Source organism: Lepidochelys kempii, chromosome 2 (assembly GCF_965140265.1).
Source record: "Lepidochelys kempii isolate rLepKem1 chromosome 2, rLepKem1.hap2, whole genome shotgun sequence".
In the NCBI taxonomy this organism is placed as follows: Eukaryota; Metazoa; Chordata; order Testudines; family Cheloniidae; genus Lepidochelys; species Lepidochelys kempii.
In genome coordinates this window covers 229,612,866-229,629,733 of record NC_133257.1, presented here as the reverse complement: position 1 = coordinate 229,629,733, position 16,868 = coordinate 229,612,866, and the positions used below count along the sequence as shown (strand labels likewise).

The window sequence follows — 16,868 nt, the reverse complement described above, 5'->3', positions numbered from 1 at the left end:
GCAGTGAGGTAAATCTAGCCATGTATCAATCAGAGGCCAGACTAACCTCCTTGTTCCAATAAGAACAATAACTTAGGTGCACCATTTCTTATTGGAACCCTCCGTGAAGTCCTGCCTGAAATACTCCTTGATGTAAAGCCACCCCCTGTGTTGATTTTAGCTCCCTGAAGCCAACACTGTAAGCCATGTCGTTAGTCGCCCCTCCCTCCATCAGAGCAACGGCAGACAATCGTTCCGTGCCTTTTTTCTGTGCGGACGCCATACCAAGGCAAGCATGGAGGCCACTCAGCTCACTTTGGCAATTAGGAGCACATTAAACACCACACGCATTATCCAGCAGTATATGCAGCACCAGAACCTGGCAGACCAATACCGGGCGAGGAGGCGACGTCAGCGCGGTCACGTGAGTGATCAGGACATGGACACAGATTTCTCTGAAAGCATGGGTCCTGCCAATGCATGCATCATGGTGCTAATGGGGCAGGTTCATGCTGTGGAACGCCGATTCTGGGCTCGGGAAACAAGCACAGACTGGTGGGACCGCATAGTGTTGCAGGTCTGGGACGATTCCCAGTGGCTGCGAAACTTTCGCATGCGTAAGGGCACTTTCATGGAACTTTGTGACTTGCTTTCCCCTGCCCTGAGGCGCATGAATACCAAGATGAGAGCAGCCCTCACAGTTGAGAAGTGAGTGGCAATAGCCCTGTGGAAGCTTGCAACGCCAGACAGCTACCGGTCAGTTGGGAATCAATTTGGAGTGGGCAAATCTACTGTGGGGGCTGCTGTGATGCAAGTAGCCCACGCAATCAAAGATCTGCTGATATCAAGGGTAGTGACCTGGGAAATTTGCAGGTCATAGTGGATGGCTTTGCTGCGATGGGATTCCCTAACTGTGGTGGGGCCATAGATGGAACCCATATCCCTATCTTGGCACCGGAGCACCAAGCCGCCGAGTACATAAACCGCAAGGGGTACTTTTCAATAGTGCTGCAAGCTCTGGTGGATCACAAGGGACGTTTCACCAACATCAACGTGGGATGGCCTGGAAAGGTACATGACGCTCGCATCTTCAGGAACTCTAGTCTGTTTCAAAAGCTGCAGGAAGGGACTTTATTCCCAGACCAGAAAATAACTGTTGGGGACGTTGAAATGCCTATATGTATCCTTGGGGACTCAGCCTACCCCTTAATGCCATGGCTCATGAAGCCGTACACAGGCAGCCTGGACAGTAGTCAGGAGCTGTTCAGCTACAGGCTGAGCAAGTGCAGAATGGTGGTAGAATGTGCATTTGGACGTTTAAAGGTGCACTGGCGCAGTTTACTGACTCGCTTAGACCTCAGCGAAACCAATATTCCCACTGTTATTACTGCTTGCTGTGTGCTCCACAATATTTGTGAGAGTAAGGGGGAGATGTTTATGGCGGGGTGGGAGGTTGAGGCAAATCGCCTGGCTGCTGGTTATGCGCAGCCAGACACCAGGGCGGTTAGAAGAGCACAGGAGGGTGCTGTACGCATCAGAGAAGCTTTGAAAACCAGTTTCATGACTGGCCAGGCTACAGTGTGAAAGTTCTCTTTGTTTCTCCTTGATGAAACCCCCCACCCCTTGGTTCACTCTACTTCCCTGCAAGCTAACCACCCTCCCCGCCTCCCTTTAATCATTGCTTGCAGAGGCAATAAAGTCATTGTTGCTTCACATTCATGCATTCTTTATTCATTCATCACACAAATAGGGGGATGACTACCAAGGTAGCCCAGGAGGAGTGGTGGAGGAGGGAAGGAAAATGCCACACAGCACTTTAAAAGTTTACAACTTTAAAATGTATTGACTGTCAGTCGTCTTTTTTTGGGCAGTCCTCTGTGGCGGAGTGGCTGGTTGGCCGGTGGCCCCCCCACCGCGTTCTTGGGCGTCTGGGTGTGGAGGCTATGGAACTTGGGGAGGAGGGCAGTTGGTTACAGAGGGGCAGCAGTGGCAGTCTGTGCTCCAGCTGCCTTTGCTGCAGCTCAACCATACACTGGAGCATACTGGTTTGATCCTCCAGCAGCCTCAGCATTGAATCCTGCCTCCTCTCATCACGCTGCCACCACATTTGAGCTTCAGCCCTGTCTTCAGCCCGCCACTTACTCTCTTCAGCCTGCCACCTCTCCTCCCGGTCATTTTGTGCTTTCCTGCACTCTGACATTATTTGCCTCCACGCATTCGTCTGTGCTCTGTCAGTGTGGGAGGACAGCATGAGCTCGGAGAACATTTCATCACGAGTGTGTTTTTTTTCTTTCTAATCTTCACTAGCCTCTGGGAAGGAGAAGATCCTGTGATCATTGAAACACATGCAGCTGGTGGAGAAAAAAAAGGGACAGCGGTATTTAAAAAGACACATTTTATAAAACAGTGGCTACACTCTTTCAGGGTAAACCTTGCTGTTAACATTACATACATAGCACATGTGCTTTCGTTACAAGGTCGCATTTTGCCTCCCCCTACCGCGTGGCTACCCCCTCAACCCTCCCCCCTCCCCGTGGCTAACAGCGGGGAACATTTCTGTTCAGCCACAGGTAAACAGCTCAGCAGGAACGGGCTCCTCTGTGTGTCCCCTGAAGAAAAACACCCTATTTCAACCAGGTGACGATGAATGATATCTCACTCTCCTGAAGATAACACAGAGAGATAAAGAATGGATGTTGTTTGAACGCCAGCAAACATACACTGCAATGCTTTGTTGTACAATGATTCCCGAGTGCGTGTTACTGGCCTGGAGTGGTAAAGTGTCCTACCATGAAGGACGCAATAAGGCTGCCCTCCCCAGAAACCTTTTGCAAAGGCTGTGGGAGTACATACAGGAGAGCCGCAAATGCCAGGGCAAAGTAATCCTTTCACATACTTGCTTTTAAACCATGTATAGTATTTTAAAAGGTACACTCACCGGAGGTCCCTTCTCCGCCTGCCGGGTCCAGGAAGCAGCCTTGGGTGGGTTCAGGGGGTACTGGCTCCAGGTCCAGGGTGAGAAACAGTTCCTGGCTGTCGGGAAAACCGGTTTCTCCGCTTGCTTGCTGTGAGCTATCTACAACCTCCTCCTCCTCATCATCATCTTCTTCTTTGTCCCCAAAACCTGCTTCCGTGTTGCCTCCATCTCCATTGAAGGAGTCAAACAACACGGCTGGGGTAGTGGTGGCTGAACCCCCTAAAATGGCATGCAGCTCATCATAGAAGCGGCATGTTTGGGGCTCTGACCCGGAGCGGCCATTTGCCTCTCTGGTAGGCTTGCCTCAGCTCCTTAAGTTTCATGCGGCACTGCTTCGGGTCCCTGTTATGGCCTCTGTCCTTCATGCCCTGGGAGATTTTGACAAAGGTTTTGGCATTTCAAAAACTGGAACGGAGTTCTGATTGCAAGGATTCCTCTCCCCATATAGCGATCAGATCCCGTACCTCCCGTTCAGTCCATGCTGGAGCTCTTTTGCGATTCTGGGACTCCATCATGGTCACCTCTGCTGATGAGCTCTGCATGGTCACCTGCAGCTTGCCACGCTGGCCAAACAGGAAATGAGATTCAAAAGTTTTTTTTCCTGTCTACCTGGCCAGTGCATCTGAGTTGAGTGTGCTGTCCAGAGCGATCACAATGGAGCACTCTGGGATAGTTCCCGGAGGCCAATACCGTCGAATTGTGTCTACAGTACCCCAAATTCGAGCCGGCAAGGCCGATTTAAGCGCTAATCCACTTGTCAGGGGTGGAGTAAGGAAATCGATTTTGAGAGCCCTTTAAGTCGAAATAAAGCGCTTCATCATGTGGACGGGTGCAGGTCTACATGGATTTAACGCTGCTAAATTCGACCTAAAGTCCTAGTGTAGACCAGAGCTCAGTGTGAATGGAATGTCCTCCAGGATTGCCAGTGAGTCTGTCTTTGGAAGAGGGTCCTGGGGCCTATTTCACTGAGAGGGAGAGGGGACAAACATTTCCCCCTCCCCCAGTGGAACAATGTGGGGGGATATCCTTGATGTAAAACCAAGAAGATTCCCCTCCCCTCCAGAAAGATTTTATTGTGCAAGGCCACAGTCTAGCCCTTTGCTCTCAGTTACATTGGTGTAAATCTGGAGTAACTCCATTGGCAACCATGAAGTTGCCTTAGATTTACATTAGAGTAACTGAGAACAGATTTGTCCCTTTGGGCTTGATTCTCCTCCCACATACACTGGTATTATCTTGATGCAACTTCCTTGACTGCAGTGGGATTACTCCTGATTTACAGAGACATTACTCAGAGCAGAATTTGATCCTTTGTCTCTTATCCCCTAACCTTCCCCTAGCTCCTTCCCTCAAACCAGACCACCATGGACACTGCCAACCTCTGGCTGTCTGAGGCCTTTTTCCTTTGAGCACAGTTCATGTGCCCATCCCACACTGAAGCCCTGTAACATCACATTCACCATATATATTCACTCAGAGTAAGTGAGTCTTTAGGTTGCTGGTATCTCCAAATATTTTCCTATTTTACGCCATTACTAGGTTGACATAATGTTACATAATCAGGGAGCTTTCAGCCTACACCAAGGATTGTGAACCACAAATAAAAGACTGTTTTAATAGTAGATGATATAAGTGTTAGCATCTGAGTGTTAGTTTTGCACTAGATAACTAGGCCAGTGTTTATACTCCCTGCATAACATTTCACTTCCCTTGTGTTGCTGTTGATTTTCAGGCCGTTACTGTGGCACTGTTGTGCCACAACCTGTCACTTCTTTCAGCAATGCCTTTGTTGTAAATTTTGTATCCAATAATGCCGGAACTGCCAGAGGCTTCCATGCTACCTGTGCTGCATCATTGTCATGTAAGTTGATTTTGCACGCCCCCATACTGAAGCTGGTAGAAAAGCAGTTGGTAACCTAAACAATAGATTTTTTGAGGAAGCCCTTGCAGATTCCCCTTTCTGTTCTCAGTTCCCTAACAACACCACACTCAAAATCCCATATTGCCTTGACCCTCTTTTTTGGCCAAAGAGGGTGGTACATAGCTATCTATAGAACCTGACCAGTGTGAACCACAAAGCGCCTTTTCCACCTACAGATGGAGAAAGCTGCTGCCTGAATGTGCTTCCAGCTCCTGCCATCCCAAGGAGAGAGGGATCAAACCTTGGACCAAACTCAAATTTCCCCGTACTTTCACTCCCTCTGCTAGCTGGGCCCTTTCTTTTTATCTGTAAGTCATCTGTAGCCAGCTCGGTGCCTTGCTGGATTTGGCATGTTTAAGGATTTGATTCCTGAAGCTGGGATTTCTTTTTGGGGATCTTAAACCACTGATGCCAAGACATTAACAAACAGCGAGAAAGGGATATCCATTGTTGTTTCAAGTTTTTTTCCCTCCGAGTTAGCCCACTTCTGCCCAAGGTGTTTTTTCCATATAGTCTTCAGTCTCTGTTCTGTCTCTCTCATTTCAGCCTGTGGTGGTACCTTCCACATGGACAGAGGAGCCTTCAACAGCCCTAACTATCCTGAATCTTATCCTTTGAATGCTGAATGCATCTGGACCATTGTCAGCTCCCCTGGCAACCGGCTTCAGCTGTCTTTCATGTAAATACATTCCAAGGGTTATTGTTCAGCCTTTTAATGGAGCTGCAGGAAGGAAGCACTGTGTTTAGTAGGAAATGTAATTACCAGCATGTAAAATGGTAGCAGTGTGTCCAAAATAACTTAGAAAGAGAACGCAGCAGTGGCCATAGGGAGCTTACAGTCAGTTTTTTCCCTTATTAGTCATCATTTATATTAGCAGCATATACAGTATTATATAACTTGATGGTGTGTTGTCAGAGAGCATCATGGGTTGCTAAAGAGATCAGCTCTCAGCAGGTCATGAACAAGAGGAAATTCAGCATCACTGCATCTTTTGTCTTTATAGACCCTTTTGCAAACGAAAACCTTTTCAATTCCTTTTTGGTTATTGGCAGGTATCTCACACTACTGTATATCCTAATAGTATAAAGTGACCATATTCTTAATAGGTTGCAATAATTGGTTTCATGTTGAATTAAAGGCCTCAGATTTACTTCTGCCGCTATGTCAAATCACAAAGATGGAAATAAAGCAAGAACAAAGTGAGTCTTGCTAGGAGTATACCTTCCTTCCTGTCAAAGTACTTTCCTTAGAAGATATCAGACCAGAAATGTATGTATGATACAGAGAACAATCCAGATTACTTTAACAAGATGCAGTTATGCCACTCTTTGCCCATGATATTGATTTCTAAGCCTGTCTGTTTCATGGCATTAAACATTGTTTGGTGCCAAGAAACAGAACACTGACCCTTGACAGAGCAGGTCAGTTAGAAAAGAAAAGCAACACTAGAATTTGTATTTGCAGGTAATTAGTGTACAAGTGACACATACCCAGAAATACACTTATTGTATGTACTTATTGTATATGATGTAGTTACCATGGAAACATCGCTTTGCTAGTACACAAAAATGGACATACTGTTATAAATTCTTCCTCTGAGAAATGGAGTGAAAGCACTGTAATCTGAGAAACATTTTTCAAGTTAATTGCTAAAAATAATAACAAATAACAACTTTGTTAACCAAAACAAGTGTATAGTGTGAAGCAGATACACTTAGTGCAATACACGTACAATTATAACATGTGATCCTCAGTGGATGTAAACATTGTTCATTAGTTTCATGTAACCAAAAGGCCAAATCAAGAAATGCTAGATTTTTGGGCAGTCTATAGCAATGAGATATTTATTTTAGTGAGTTGAATACTGGGATTTTATAAAGTTTCTTTGCCATGAGGTATTCATCTTCTTTATATTGGTCTTACAAAATTGCCTGTCTTGCAAGTTGAGGGTTTGCTCTAAATGAATCCAAAGTGTATCCATATGCATAGTTGGAACTGTTTCATAGTGGGTTTGTACACTGGAAACATATGGATATATTCAGGCCTGAAGGAAGGGGAGGATGTGTGACCCGAATTTGAAAGCAGAGCTATTTGTGCATTAGTTGGAGAAGGCACTTTCTGGGATCCTTACTGTTATATTCATGACTGGCTTTTGAAAAGGATATTGGGTTGATTCAGCATAACTCAATAAGAAATGCAGTGATATTTTAGCTTCCATCTAGCGTTCAGATCAGTTGGTGCAGTAATTAGGGATCCAGGAACAGAGTAATTTAAAAAAACAGACTGAACCTGCTCATCCTTTTTGTACTAATGTAAAATCTCTTTCAAAGGATTTGGCTCAGTTTTAATCTGAGTCACTAACAATCACATAAATTTGATTGAACCTCCTTGTCTTTTTTTTTTCTGCTATGCAGCACAACCCTTGGCTTTATTTGAGGTTGAGATTCACACAAACCTGCGGACATAAATTGAAACTCAAAGCAAAATTATATGAGCCCAGTAGGCTTAGTCAGGAATCCACCCTGATTCCCCACATCTCTTGCCATAGGCCCCACAGCAGGCCCAGGCACTGATTAGGAGAGCTAGCTGTGCTTTCTTGAGAGTTATGTTCACCTATTCTCATTCCAGTTTTGCCTGGTATGGGGACAAACGCATTCCACAGCTCTAGTTCTAAAAAGCAACTCCTCACAACTTCCACCAAGATCCTCTGGCCCATGCAACCTCTACTTGACTTCCCCTGTTCTCCTGGCCATTTCCAACAGGCTGCTGTCACATTCTGAGGAGCAATCCAGACCAGTGAGGGGTTGTATCACTGGCTGCCGCATAACCTTGGGTACCTCACAGTGCTTTACTGTTGTAGATCCCAACCTGGGCTGTTCACAACTAGTTTACCAGCATGCAGGGCACACCCTGAGTGTCTGTGTGCTAGACAGCCTGGTTCAGCAGCTCTGATCCCAGCAGCCTGTCTACAGTTCCACAGCTCCGCTTTGCCTTCCATGAGCCTTGGTTACTACTTTCAGGGTGATCCCAGTCCCAGATTTTCCAAAAAATGTGTTTTCTGCACTGCCCAGCCCTCTCCTGGACTGCTCAGATATTGAGGTTTGTTGCCCCGTAACAGGTAAATATTCAACAGTTTATTACTTTAACGGGAGTTACCAGTTTAAATACGGCACTGGATTGGTTTAGATTAAAAATAAAACAAGTTTATTAACGGAAGCAGAGAGAGGATTTGAAGTGAATTCAGGTATAAGAGATAAAGTTAGAAATGGGTACCAGCAAATAAAAGTAAAAACATGCATCTAACAGTCTAAAACTTAATCTAGCAAGTTTTGGTTCAAGGCTTTGAGTAAGATGGCCTTTGTCACCCACCGTCTTCCAGCAAGATGGTGACCTACCCTTTCCTTAGTCAGGATCTCTCCCATAGGCCCAGTGGTGCTGGTGCCTTTGACTTCTTAGGTGACAAAGAGAGAACTTGGGGGTTTGTGCCCCTTCGTTTTGTAGTCCAGTGAAACTTTGAAGTGAGGAAGGCAACATGGAGTCTGGTAATGAAGGAAGCTCCATGCTCTTCCTTCCCCCACTTGTGTTTGCTAAAATGTAAATTGTTCTGTTTCCTGCCATCTGCTGCCCCTGCTGTTTTGCTGGCCATGTTTACTACTTATATGTAAACTGAGGTAAACACATTCCCATTTTTACGGTAGGCCTATTTAACAACTTTTGCCTAGGCAGGACTGTCTGGTTTTGAACATGTGCTACTAACATCATACAGGGGAGATTTATAACTTTACATACAATGTTGCTACATCCATTTCACCATGATATTGACCAGCGAGTTATTAGTTTTCAAATTATATCTCACAAGGCACATTTTGTATAAATATTATTACAGTAGTGGTAGGTTGTGAATACAGGGGTGCTTTTGGTCACAGCCTCTCACTACCTTGCAGTCTGCAATGGATCTTCTGCTTACGAGTCCTCCCCTACATACAGAGCTCAGCAAGTACTTGGTGACTCAATTCTAAATCTTACATCCTCCAGACCAGTGGGTTTCAACCTTTTTTCCTTTGCGGACCCCTCAACAATTTCAAATTGAGGTGCAGACCCCTTTGGAAATCTTAGACGTGGTCTGTGGACCCCTAGGGGTCCACGACCACAGGTTGGAAACCACTTTTCTATGGTAATGACAATCTTCTGTGGACCCCTTAGACACTGTCTGCCAACCCCCAGGGATCTGCGGACCACAGGTTGCAAACCACTGCTCCAGATAATCCCTATCATTGACATACACTGCACACTGATGATGGGAAAGCCTCAGAGTTCAACTGACCTCATGCTCAGCAGACAAAAGACAGAAAGTGATAAAAGTATTCAAAGTTAAATGGATTGTGGAAAACGGAGGGAGTAGGGAGTGGGTTTGGCATATTTAAAGCCGTAAAGGTAGAGAAAGTAAGGAGAAGAGGAGATAAGATTTCATAATGTTAGATAAACTTCAAGTAAGTATTTGGCCTTTTGAAATTGCTTCATCCTCAGAGAGTGCACTGGAAATCTGCAGGTAGATGAAGCTGGGCACAAATTGATACACAGTGATGTAAGTGTAGTTTTGAGTCTCATATGTTTCACTATTCTATACATCCAATATGACTTTAAATATAACCTCAACACTATACAAAAAAAAATGTACTATATGTAACATGTCAAATACCTTGCACTTCTTTTGAGAACCAAAAATATCTTGAAGAGATGAAACCTTAGCTATGCAAACTAAAGATATATGGGGGTGAGGAAGGAATTTTTCCACTGTGTGCAATGTTACAAAATTGACTAGATGTATTATCATTTATGGAAGGGTTTTGTTGTTTGGTTGGTTTTGGGGGGTGGGGGGTTACTTCTTTTTTAGTGTTAATATTGTCCATTGCTGAAGGGAAGGACATCAGATTATAATTGGATGAATGGTCTGATCTAATATGGCAAATTCTGCAGTGTGTTTCTATAATACATGTACAATAATCTTAATGTTTCTGCTTTCTGCAACTCAAACAGAACGTTCCAGCTAGAAAATAGTGAAGACTGTACCAAGGATTATCTGGAGATTCGCAAAGGGAATGACATGGGCGAGATGGTGGGACGATACTGTGGGGACTCCTTACCTTTGAATTACACATCCATCATTGAGCACATCTTGTGGATCAAATTTGTCTCCGATGGCTCAGACAGTGATGTTGGCTTTAGGGCCACTTTTGCTCACTGTAAGTAAATATTATTTTGCTGAAAAATAAATTACCATTTTTCAGAGCACTTCCAATAATAAGGCGGAAATAGTATATTTAAAAATAAAGGATGATATCCTGGCAAAATTCTAACTCACTTTAATGGGGCCAGGATTTCACCCAAAATATTTTAAAATGAATATACACAAAATGTTATTGAATACCTGGCCTATCTGTAACATGACTGCACAGAGCTCTTGTATGCCTGACAACATTTTACATAAGTATATTTTGGATATCAGAATTAGAAATAAAATTATAGAGAGGCAGTGTTGCCTAGTAGATAGATAGAGCACAGGACTGGGACTCAGGATACCTGGGCTCTATTCCTGGCTCTGCCCTGGCCTGCTGGCTGACTCTGGCCAAGTCATTTTCCTTCCTTTGGCCTCAGTTTCCCCATCTGTAAAATGGGAATAATGATCTCCTTTGTAAAGTGCTTTGAGATCTGCTGATGAAAAGAGCTAATTTATTTTTATTATTTATTTATACTATTTTTTTTTAAATGTAGCAGTCAGAATAGAGCTTATTATTATCTATTCTAGTTTGACTGTATTATCCTTCTGTGGGCAGAAATCTCCTCAGATTATACAAACTGTAAATATGTCCTCTTTTTCATTCACCATTTTCTAAATACAGTTCTCTCTCGATAAAATTGTTCTCAGATTGTCAAAACAATAGTATTGTTCTGTCACGAGCTGGGCACGGGCTACATGCAGAAATAATTTAGGGCAACCCAAGGCGTTAGTAGCTCCTGGAGCAAGAACTATCTAACCCAAATATCACTGTCACTATTAAAGCTTGAGAAATGAATGGGTATGTAGTGTTTGTGTTCACAGTGCTGAGCTTTTCTAATTAGTCATAGAATAGAATATCAGGGTTGGACCTTAGGAGATCATCTAGTTCAAACCCCTGCTCAAAGCAGGACCAATCTCCAATTTTTGACCCAGATCCCTAGATGGCCCCCTCAAGGATTGAACTCACAATCCTGGGTTTAGCAGGCCAATGCTCAAACCACTGAGCTATCCCTCCTGCCATAATAGGAAAATAGCCCTTTATTCTCAACTTTCCATTAGGTGTCGACTATATCATAAAGGGCACAATTGTACAGAGGGGGTCGTTCTCCTGTCTTACCCAGGGAATCTCTGGTTTGGGGGCTAAACAACATAAGCAGCGCCGCAGAATTATGGCAGAGAAAAAAGAGGTGCTCTCGCTTCATAGATACCAAGGCCAGAAGGGACCATTCTGAGCATCTGGTCTAACCTGCTACATAAGGCAAGCCATTGAATTCTACCCAGCTCTTCCTGCACTGAGCCCAATAACCCCTTGTTGAGCTAGGGCATGTCTTTTAGAAAGACATCCAATCTTCATTTAAAGACTCTTAAATGTTGACGTATTTACCACATCCCTTGGTGAACTTTTGCATTTCCAACACACTTTCCTTGGTATGCAGAAGGTCTGTCCCGTGCACAGTGCGTGTTTCCATACTCTCGGTCCCTCAGTTCCTACCTTTATTACATTTTACAGTACACTGCCACTTTACCTAGGCACAGTGCAATTTTTTCTGATTTTGCAGCATTAGTGCTCTTATAATTTGTAATGGTCTGTGGAGGTGCAAAGTGGGATTTCCAAGGGGTTCTAGCCCAGTCAAATCAAAACCATTCTGACCAGAACAGCACTTTTCCTCAGTAAAGACTCTTTCCTGCTTACTCCCTCCCAGGAGAAGGTGAGCAGGGAGGGGTAGGGGGTGCACAGAGCCTTGGTTGCATTTCCCCTGGAGGCTGGCCAGCACAGCTAATGTGTGGGTGTTGGGCAGGGATTCTCAAACTGGGGGTCGGGACCCCTCAGGGGGTAGTGAGGTTATTATGGGGGGGTCCACCCCAAACCCTGCTTTGCCTCCAGCATTTATAATGGTGTTAAATATATTTTAAAATATTTTTAATTTATAAGGGGGTGTCGCACTTAAAGACTTGCTGTGTGAAAGGAGTCACCAGTACAAAAGTTTGAGAATCACTGGTGTAGGGGGGTGTAGTAATTTTCTATAGGCTACGATCCCTCCAGAGCCAGGAAGTCATTGTGTCAGAGCTGTGTATCCTGGGGTTGCTTGTGACTCAGGGCTGTGCCTTAAGGCTCAATCTAGCCCTAAATAAATGCAATCATTACAGCCTAATAAAGTTTTTTTCAAACCTTGACCCAGTTGCCGAGTTTACTTTTTAAAAATACCGTAAGTTGTTATGAAAAACATTATCATTAGTAGGCTCCCTGTTGTTTTTCAGTATACGGGAATGATATTGTGGGAGATAGTGGGCAAATTGCTTCTCCACTGTGGCCTAGAAACTACCCTCACAACTCCAATTACCAGTGGAAGATAAGTGTCAATGCTTCTCATGTTATCCACGGTCGGATCCTGGAGATGGACATTGAAGATTATTACAATTGCTACGACAAGTTAAAGGTGAGGTCACTTTGGTAGATTCTTTTTATAAATTGTGATAGCCTGCTTTATTCATTATTTCTAAGTGAGGAGTAGGAAGTGTTTTCAAAAGTCCAGTTTAGGCCTCATTCCTTTTGAATAATTACTGGCTCTAGATAGTGTTACACGCATGTTTGCTCACTAGTAGGAAATATCAGATATTGCCCAGCTGGGCATTTAAAACATTTTATAGGCTGACAAAAATAAGTTAATAAAGGCACAACCTAAAATTTTCAAATTTAGGAGCTTTAGAAATGCTGAGTATTTACAGTTCCAACTGAAGAGAGTAGGAGTTGTATTTATCTACTCAACACCTCTGAAAATCTAAAGACCTTTATGTAAATGCCTAAATGTGGATTTAAATACCTAACTTTCGGAACTTAAGGTCCTGATCCTGGAAACAGGTACACGTATTTATTTTTACACATGTGTGTAAGGGTTTGTAGTAGCCTGGCCTCAGTTTGAAAAAAATGCTGGCCACAGTCAATGGGAAGGGTCATATGATAGGGCTAGATGATGCCTTTTGGCACAGCCTTGAACAAGCTCCTGCTTCTTCTTTGCTCTGGAGGATTAATAATTTATTGCTGGCCTACACCAGTAGCAAGTTACGACATCACCCGCTAACTGCTCAGCTGAGTTGGCCAGTTGGTACTCCACCTTTCTCCTCTGCATGGTTTTGTGGTCCAAGTCACAGTCTGGACTTTAGCCTTTTTTCAGGCTATCAGGGACAAATGCGACCCTGGTGTGATTCCAATGAGGTATACATTTAGCTTTCATATTTAAAACTAGTATGAAACACAGTGCAAACTAAAGCCTAGTAACAACAGTAACATACTAGCATGCATCCTGTTTATCATTTCTCCGCTTTGAGTCTCTTTCTCAACTTACATTAGTATGACTCTTTTTTAGAATTTGTTTTTCTACCTACGATTGTTGGTCCTATGATTGGCCTTTGATTTAATCCCCTTTTATAACCAGACATTTACAAGTAGTTTACTAACACATACATTTACTTCTCTTCCTTCCATCTTGTCTCATATTTTAACAACCTGGATTTTTTTTCCTTTCTGTCCATTGAGCCTAACAAGTTCCTCATGCTCAAATCACGGAGATAGATGTTCAGCAGGTATAAATCAGCATAACTCCATTGGCTTCGAGCTATGATGATTTACACCAGCTGAGGAGCTGATCCGTACTTTAATATTTTGAATCTTCTTTCCAGTTTTCTCTGTCTTGAGTTTACTTTGGAGTTACTTTGGAGTTACTCTGGTTCTGACTGCTAGTAACACAGAAGCATCTTGAACACATTGACATTTTTGGCTTACAAAGTGCTACTTAAAATGTTTATGTGGCTCTAAAGAAATTTTCTGAAGAATGCATTTTATTATTTCTTTCTCAGCAAAGAACAACAATACACCGGTGGCATTTTTCAGATGAAAAGCCAGCTAATGTGTTGGAAGAACAGTCTGTAGGGGGCAATGAGTTCAGTTTGCTGGCTTCAGTACTGATCCTTCTGGTGGGGAAGCACCATATGTAGCGGATGAAACAGACGGGCTGTTAACAGTATTTTTTATTATCTAGAATGGAATTAGGGGGCTGAAGCTTCAGTTCTATCTCATTTATTTGGAGATGGGAATATCCTCCTCAGGAGTCCAGTTTACAATGGTGCAGCACCAAGAACTTTGCAGTGACATTGCCTACACTTCACTGGTTTCATTTTCACTACTGTCAGCCTTTACTGGCCCCAAACACTCAAAATTAAAACCATAATAACAGTAACAGTGGTTTGCCATTACTTTGCTGGAGATGGTAGGGACAGAAAAATACCATTGCTGCTCTGCTCTCTCTTTCTCCTTATAGATCTATGATGGGCCCAACACTCATTTCCGTCTTATCACCACATACTGTGGTATTGTCCCTTCATCATTCATCTCCTCCGGCAGTTCTATCACAGTCCAGTTCCAGTCTGATTCTTCTGTGAATGGAAAGGGTTTCCTTTTGGACTGGTATGCAATGGAAGCTTCTCCAGCCACTATGTACACCATTGCTAGAGGTTTGTCTCTGAAAATGACGCTGTTAGTTAGCTTGTTAAGAGTGATAACATTGGTGAGGCACTAAATCCTGTTCCCATTAGAGGGTGCCTGGTGTAATGTGGGGGAGACCTGTGTTGCCATTGTTACTGATCATTATTATTTTTGTTGATTTGTATTGTTGTACCTCTCTCAAATGCAGTGTTTTACTTTGTTTTAAAAGTGGAGCTCCATCTTTGTTGGAGGGGTTAAGGATTCTCAAGCCCTTTCTGGCATTTGAGGAGGGACAGATATTTTGCATGCCTACATGGAAAAGTATCCTCCGTCAAATAACATTCTTGGAGAATTTGTCACTTGCATAAGGAAGATGACTAACAAGCTCATGTGATGCTGTTTAGAAGTACTGAGATTCAACCCTGCACAGACCTGCAGGACATACAGGACATGCTTGATCCAAAATATCCTATAAGCAAAGGAAAAGAAGTTCAATATGAATGTATATCTCTTGTGTGAGATATATACCCATTGTAAGAAATGGGAACATGAATCTATTTATTGTAGCTGAGCAAGTGAAATGGAACAAAGTTAAGATTGACTTGGGTGCTGGATACGGTTCCTATTTTCAAACTAACACCTGAGAGTGCTTGCAAAAGTACTTTAACATAGTATTGACATATAGCACCATTGTAGTTTTCATACTTTGTTCAGCGAGGGACTGTCAAATTAGATGATAAAGAAGAAACACTTTTAATTTTATAAAAGAAGATTTTTAATGTTTGTTTCTTTCTGCACGGCAGGTGTATGTGGTGGTGTTGCCGTGACAAGAGAAACCCCGTCATTCCTCTTCTCACCAGAGTGGCCCAGGAACTACAGAAATTTTGTTGACTGTACCTGGATTATCAGAGCTCCAGAATCCACTGTGGAGTTCAACATCCTGGCCCTAGATATAGAATCTCATAGTTCATGCAACTATGACAAACTTGTCATCAGAGATGGTGAGAAATCTTGGTACCGTCTGACAGTGTGAAACACACAGAGAGCCCCAGTTTAAAAAAAGTCCTTGTCTACTATGTGTGTACTTAAAATAAATAAATACATCCAAAAGATCAAATTTTGCTTCAGTTTATCAGTCACAGGAACCTGTTCCAAAATGAATATTCTTCTGTGCTGAAGCTATGTGCAGGCTAATATCAAGCCAAGCAACACAAGATGGTGATGGTCCAGAAAAATGTGTGAACATTTTTGACTATTTGATTGAATATTTGACTGAAATACTGTTAGAAAATTAAGACTTCTGGTATTTTTAATACTGATATTTCCTCTTTTACCTTAGGAGACAATAGCCTTGCCCCAGTGCTGGCCACCATATGCGGTCGAGACCCACCTGGGCCAATAAGATCTACTGGAGAGGCCTTGTTCATTCAGTTCACTACAGATGCAAGTGTCACTGGTGCTGGGTTTAATGCTTCTTATCACAAAAGTAAGTTGTGGTTTTTTTTTTCAAATTTATCTTGAATCTGCCTTGCGGCTGAAAGCTGAATAAGGAAGGGAAGTAGTTATAGCCTACATTTTTAGCATAGCTGCTTGCCACAACTGTCGGCAATCTATCCAAGTAATTGCATGAAGCATCTGTTCACATATTCCAAAAACACATGTTCTTAAGGTAAACTTTGTCCTTTGTCCAGAGTTCTACTGTTACGAAGCACTCCTCAGATCTGAAAATCACCGTTGTCCTGAAATACAAATATTGTAGCCTGGTACAAGTGTATGAAGAAATATTACAACAGTTAAGAGTTGTGGTTAAGAATTGCAAAATATACTCAGAAAATGTGAAGGCTGGTGCTAGCTAAAAAACAAACTTCAATTGTTGAGAGATGGGGAAGTGGAGAATGAAAGGGAAGAGAACCACCAACTTGGAGATGCAAATAAATTAATCCAAGCACACGCACAAAATAGATATAGGGCCGGGTCCTTGGACCCTTGTGAGGCCCCACAAGGACAAAGATGCCTCATGGCAGCAGTTGAGGATTCTCCTTTCATATGGGAATCCTCTGCTGCAGCCAGATGCTTGTAAGCAGTTCTGACTGCCCCACTCCCCAAACACACAGACTGGTGTAGAGTGCGGGTGGGCATATCAGGGTCTTGAGTGGGCAGCCTTGAGGTTGCTCCAACTTACAATCTGTGCTGGGGGCCAGTTTAGCGTACAGCAGGCCCCAGGATTGGTGG

General features: G+C 43.2%; 1 protein-coding gene across 4 annotated transcripts in view; it reads left to right on the top strand.

Annotated features, from left to right (window-relative positions):
• The window catches only part of CUBN (cubilin), a 226,932-nt gene that overhangs the window by 134,613 nt on the left and 75,451 nt on the right, over positions 1-16,868 (top strand). For all 4 annotated transcript variants that reach the window (XR_012157573.1, XR_012157574.1, XM_073334127.1 and 1 more), the window contains 7 exons: positions 4,689-4,817; positions 5,424-5,556; positions 9,916-10,121; positions 12,416-12,594; positions 14,473-14,665; positions 15,440-15,637; positions 15,976-16,122. Coding sequence is in view for 2 of the 4 variants with exons in the window: in XM_073334127.1 (XP_073190228.1) it covers positions 4,689-4,817; positions 5,424-5,556; positions 9,916-10,121; positions 12,416-12,594; positions 14,473-14,665; positions 15,440-15,637; positions 15,976-16,122 (1,185 nt within the window). In the remaining 2 variants the exon portion in view is untranslated. The remainder of the gene's footprint in view (positions 1-4,688; positions 4,818-5,423; positions 5,557-9,915; positions 10,122-12,415; positions 12,595-14,472; positions 14,666-15,439; positions 15,638-15,975; positions 16,123-16,868) is intronic.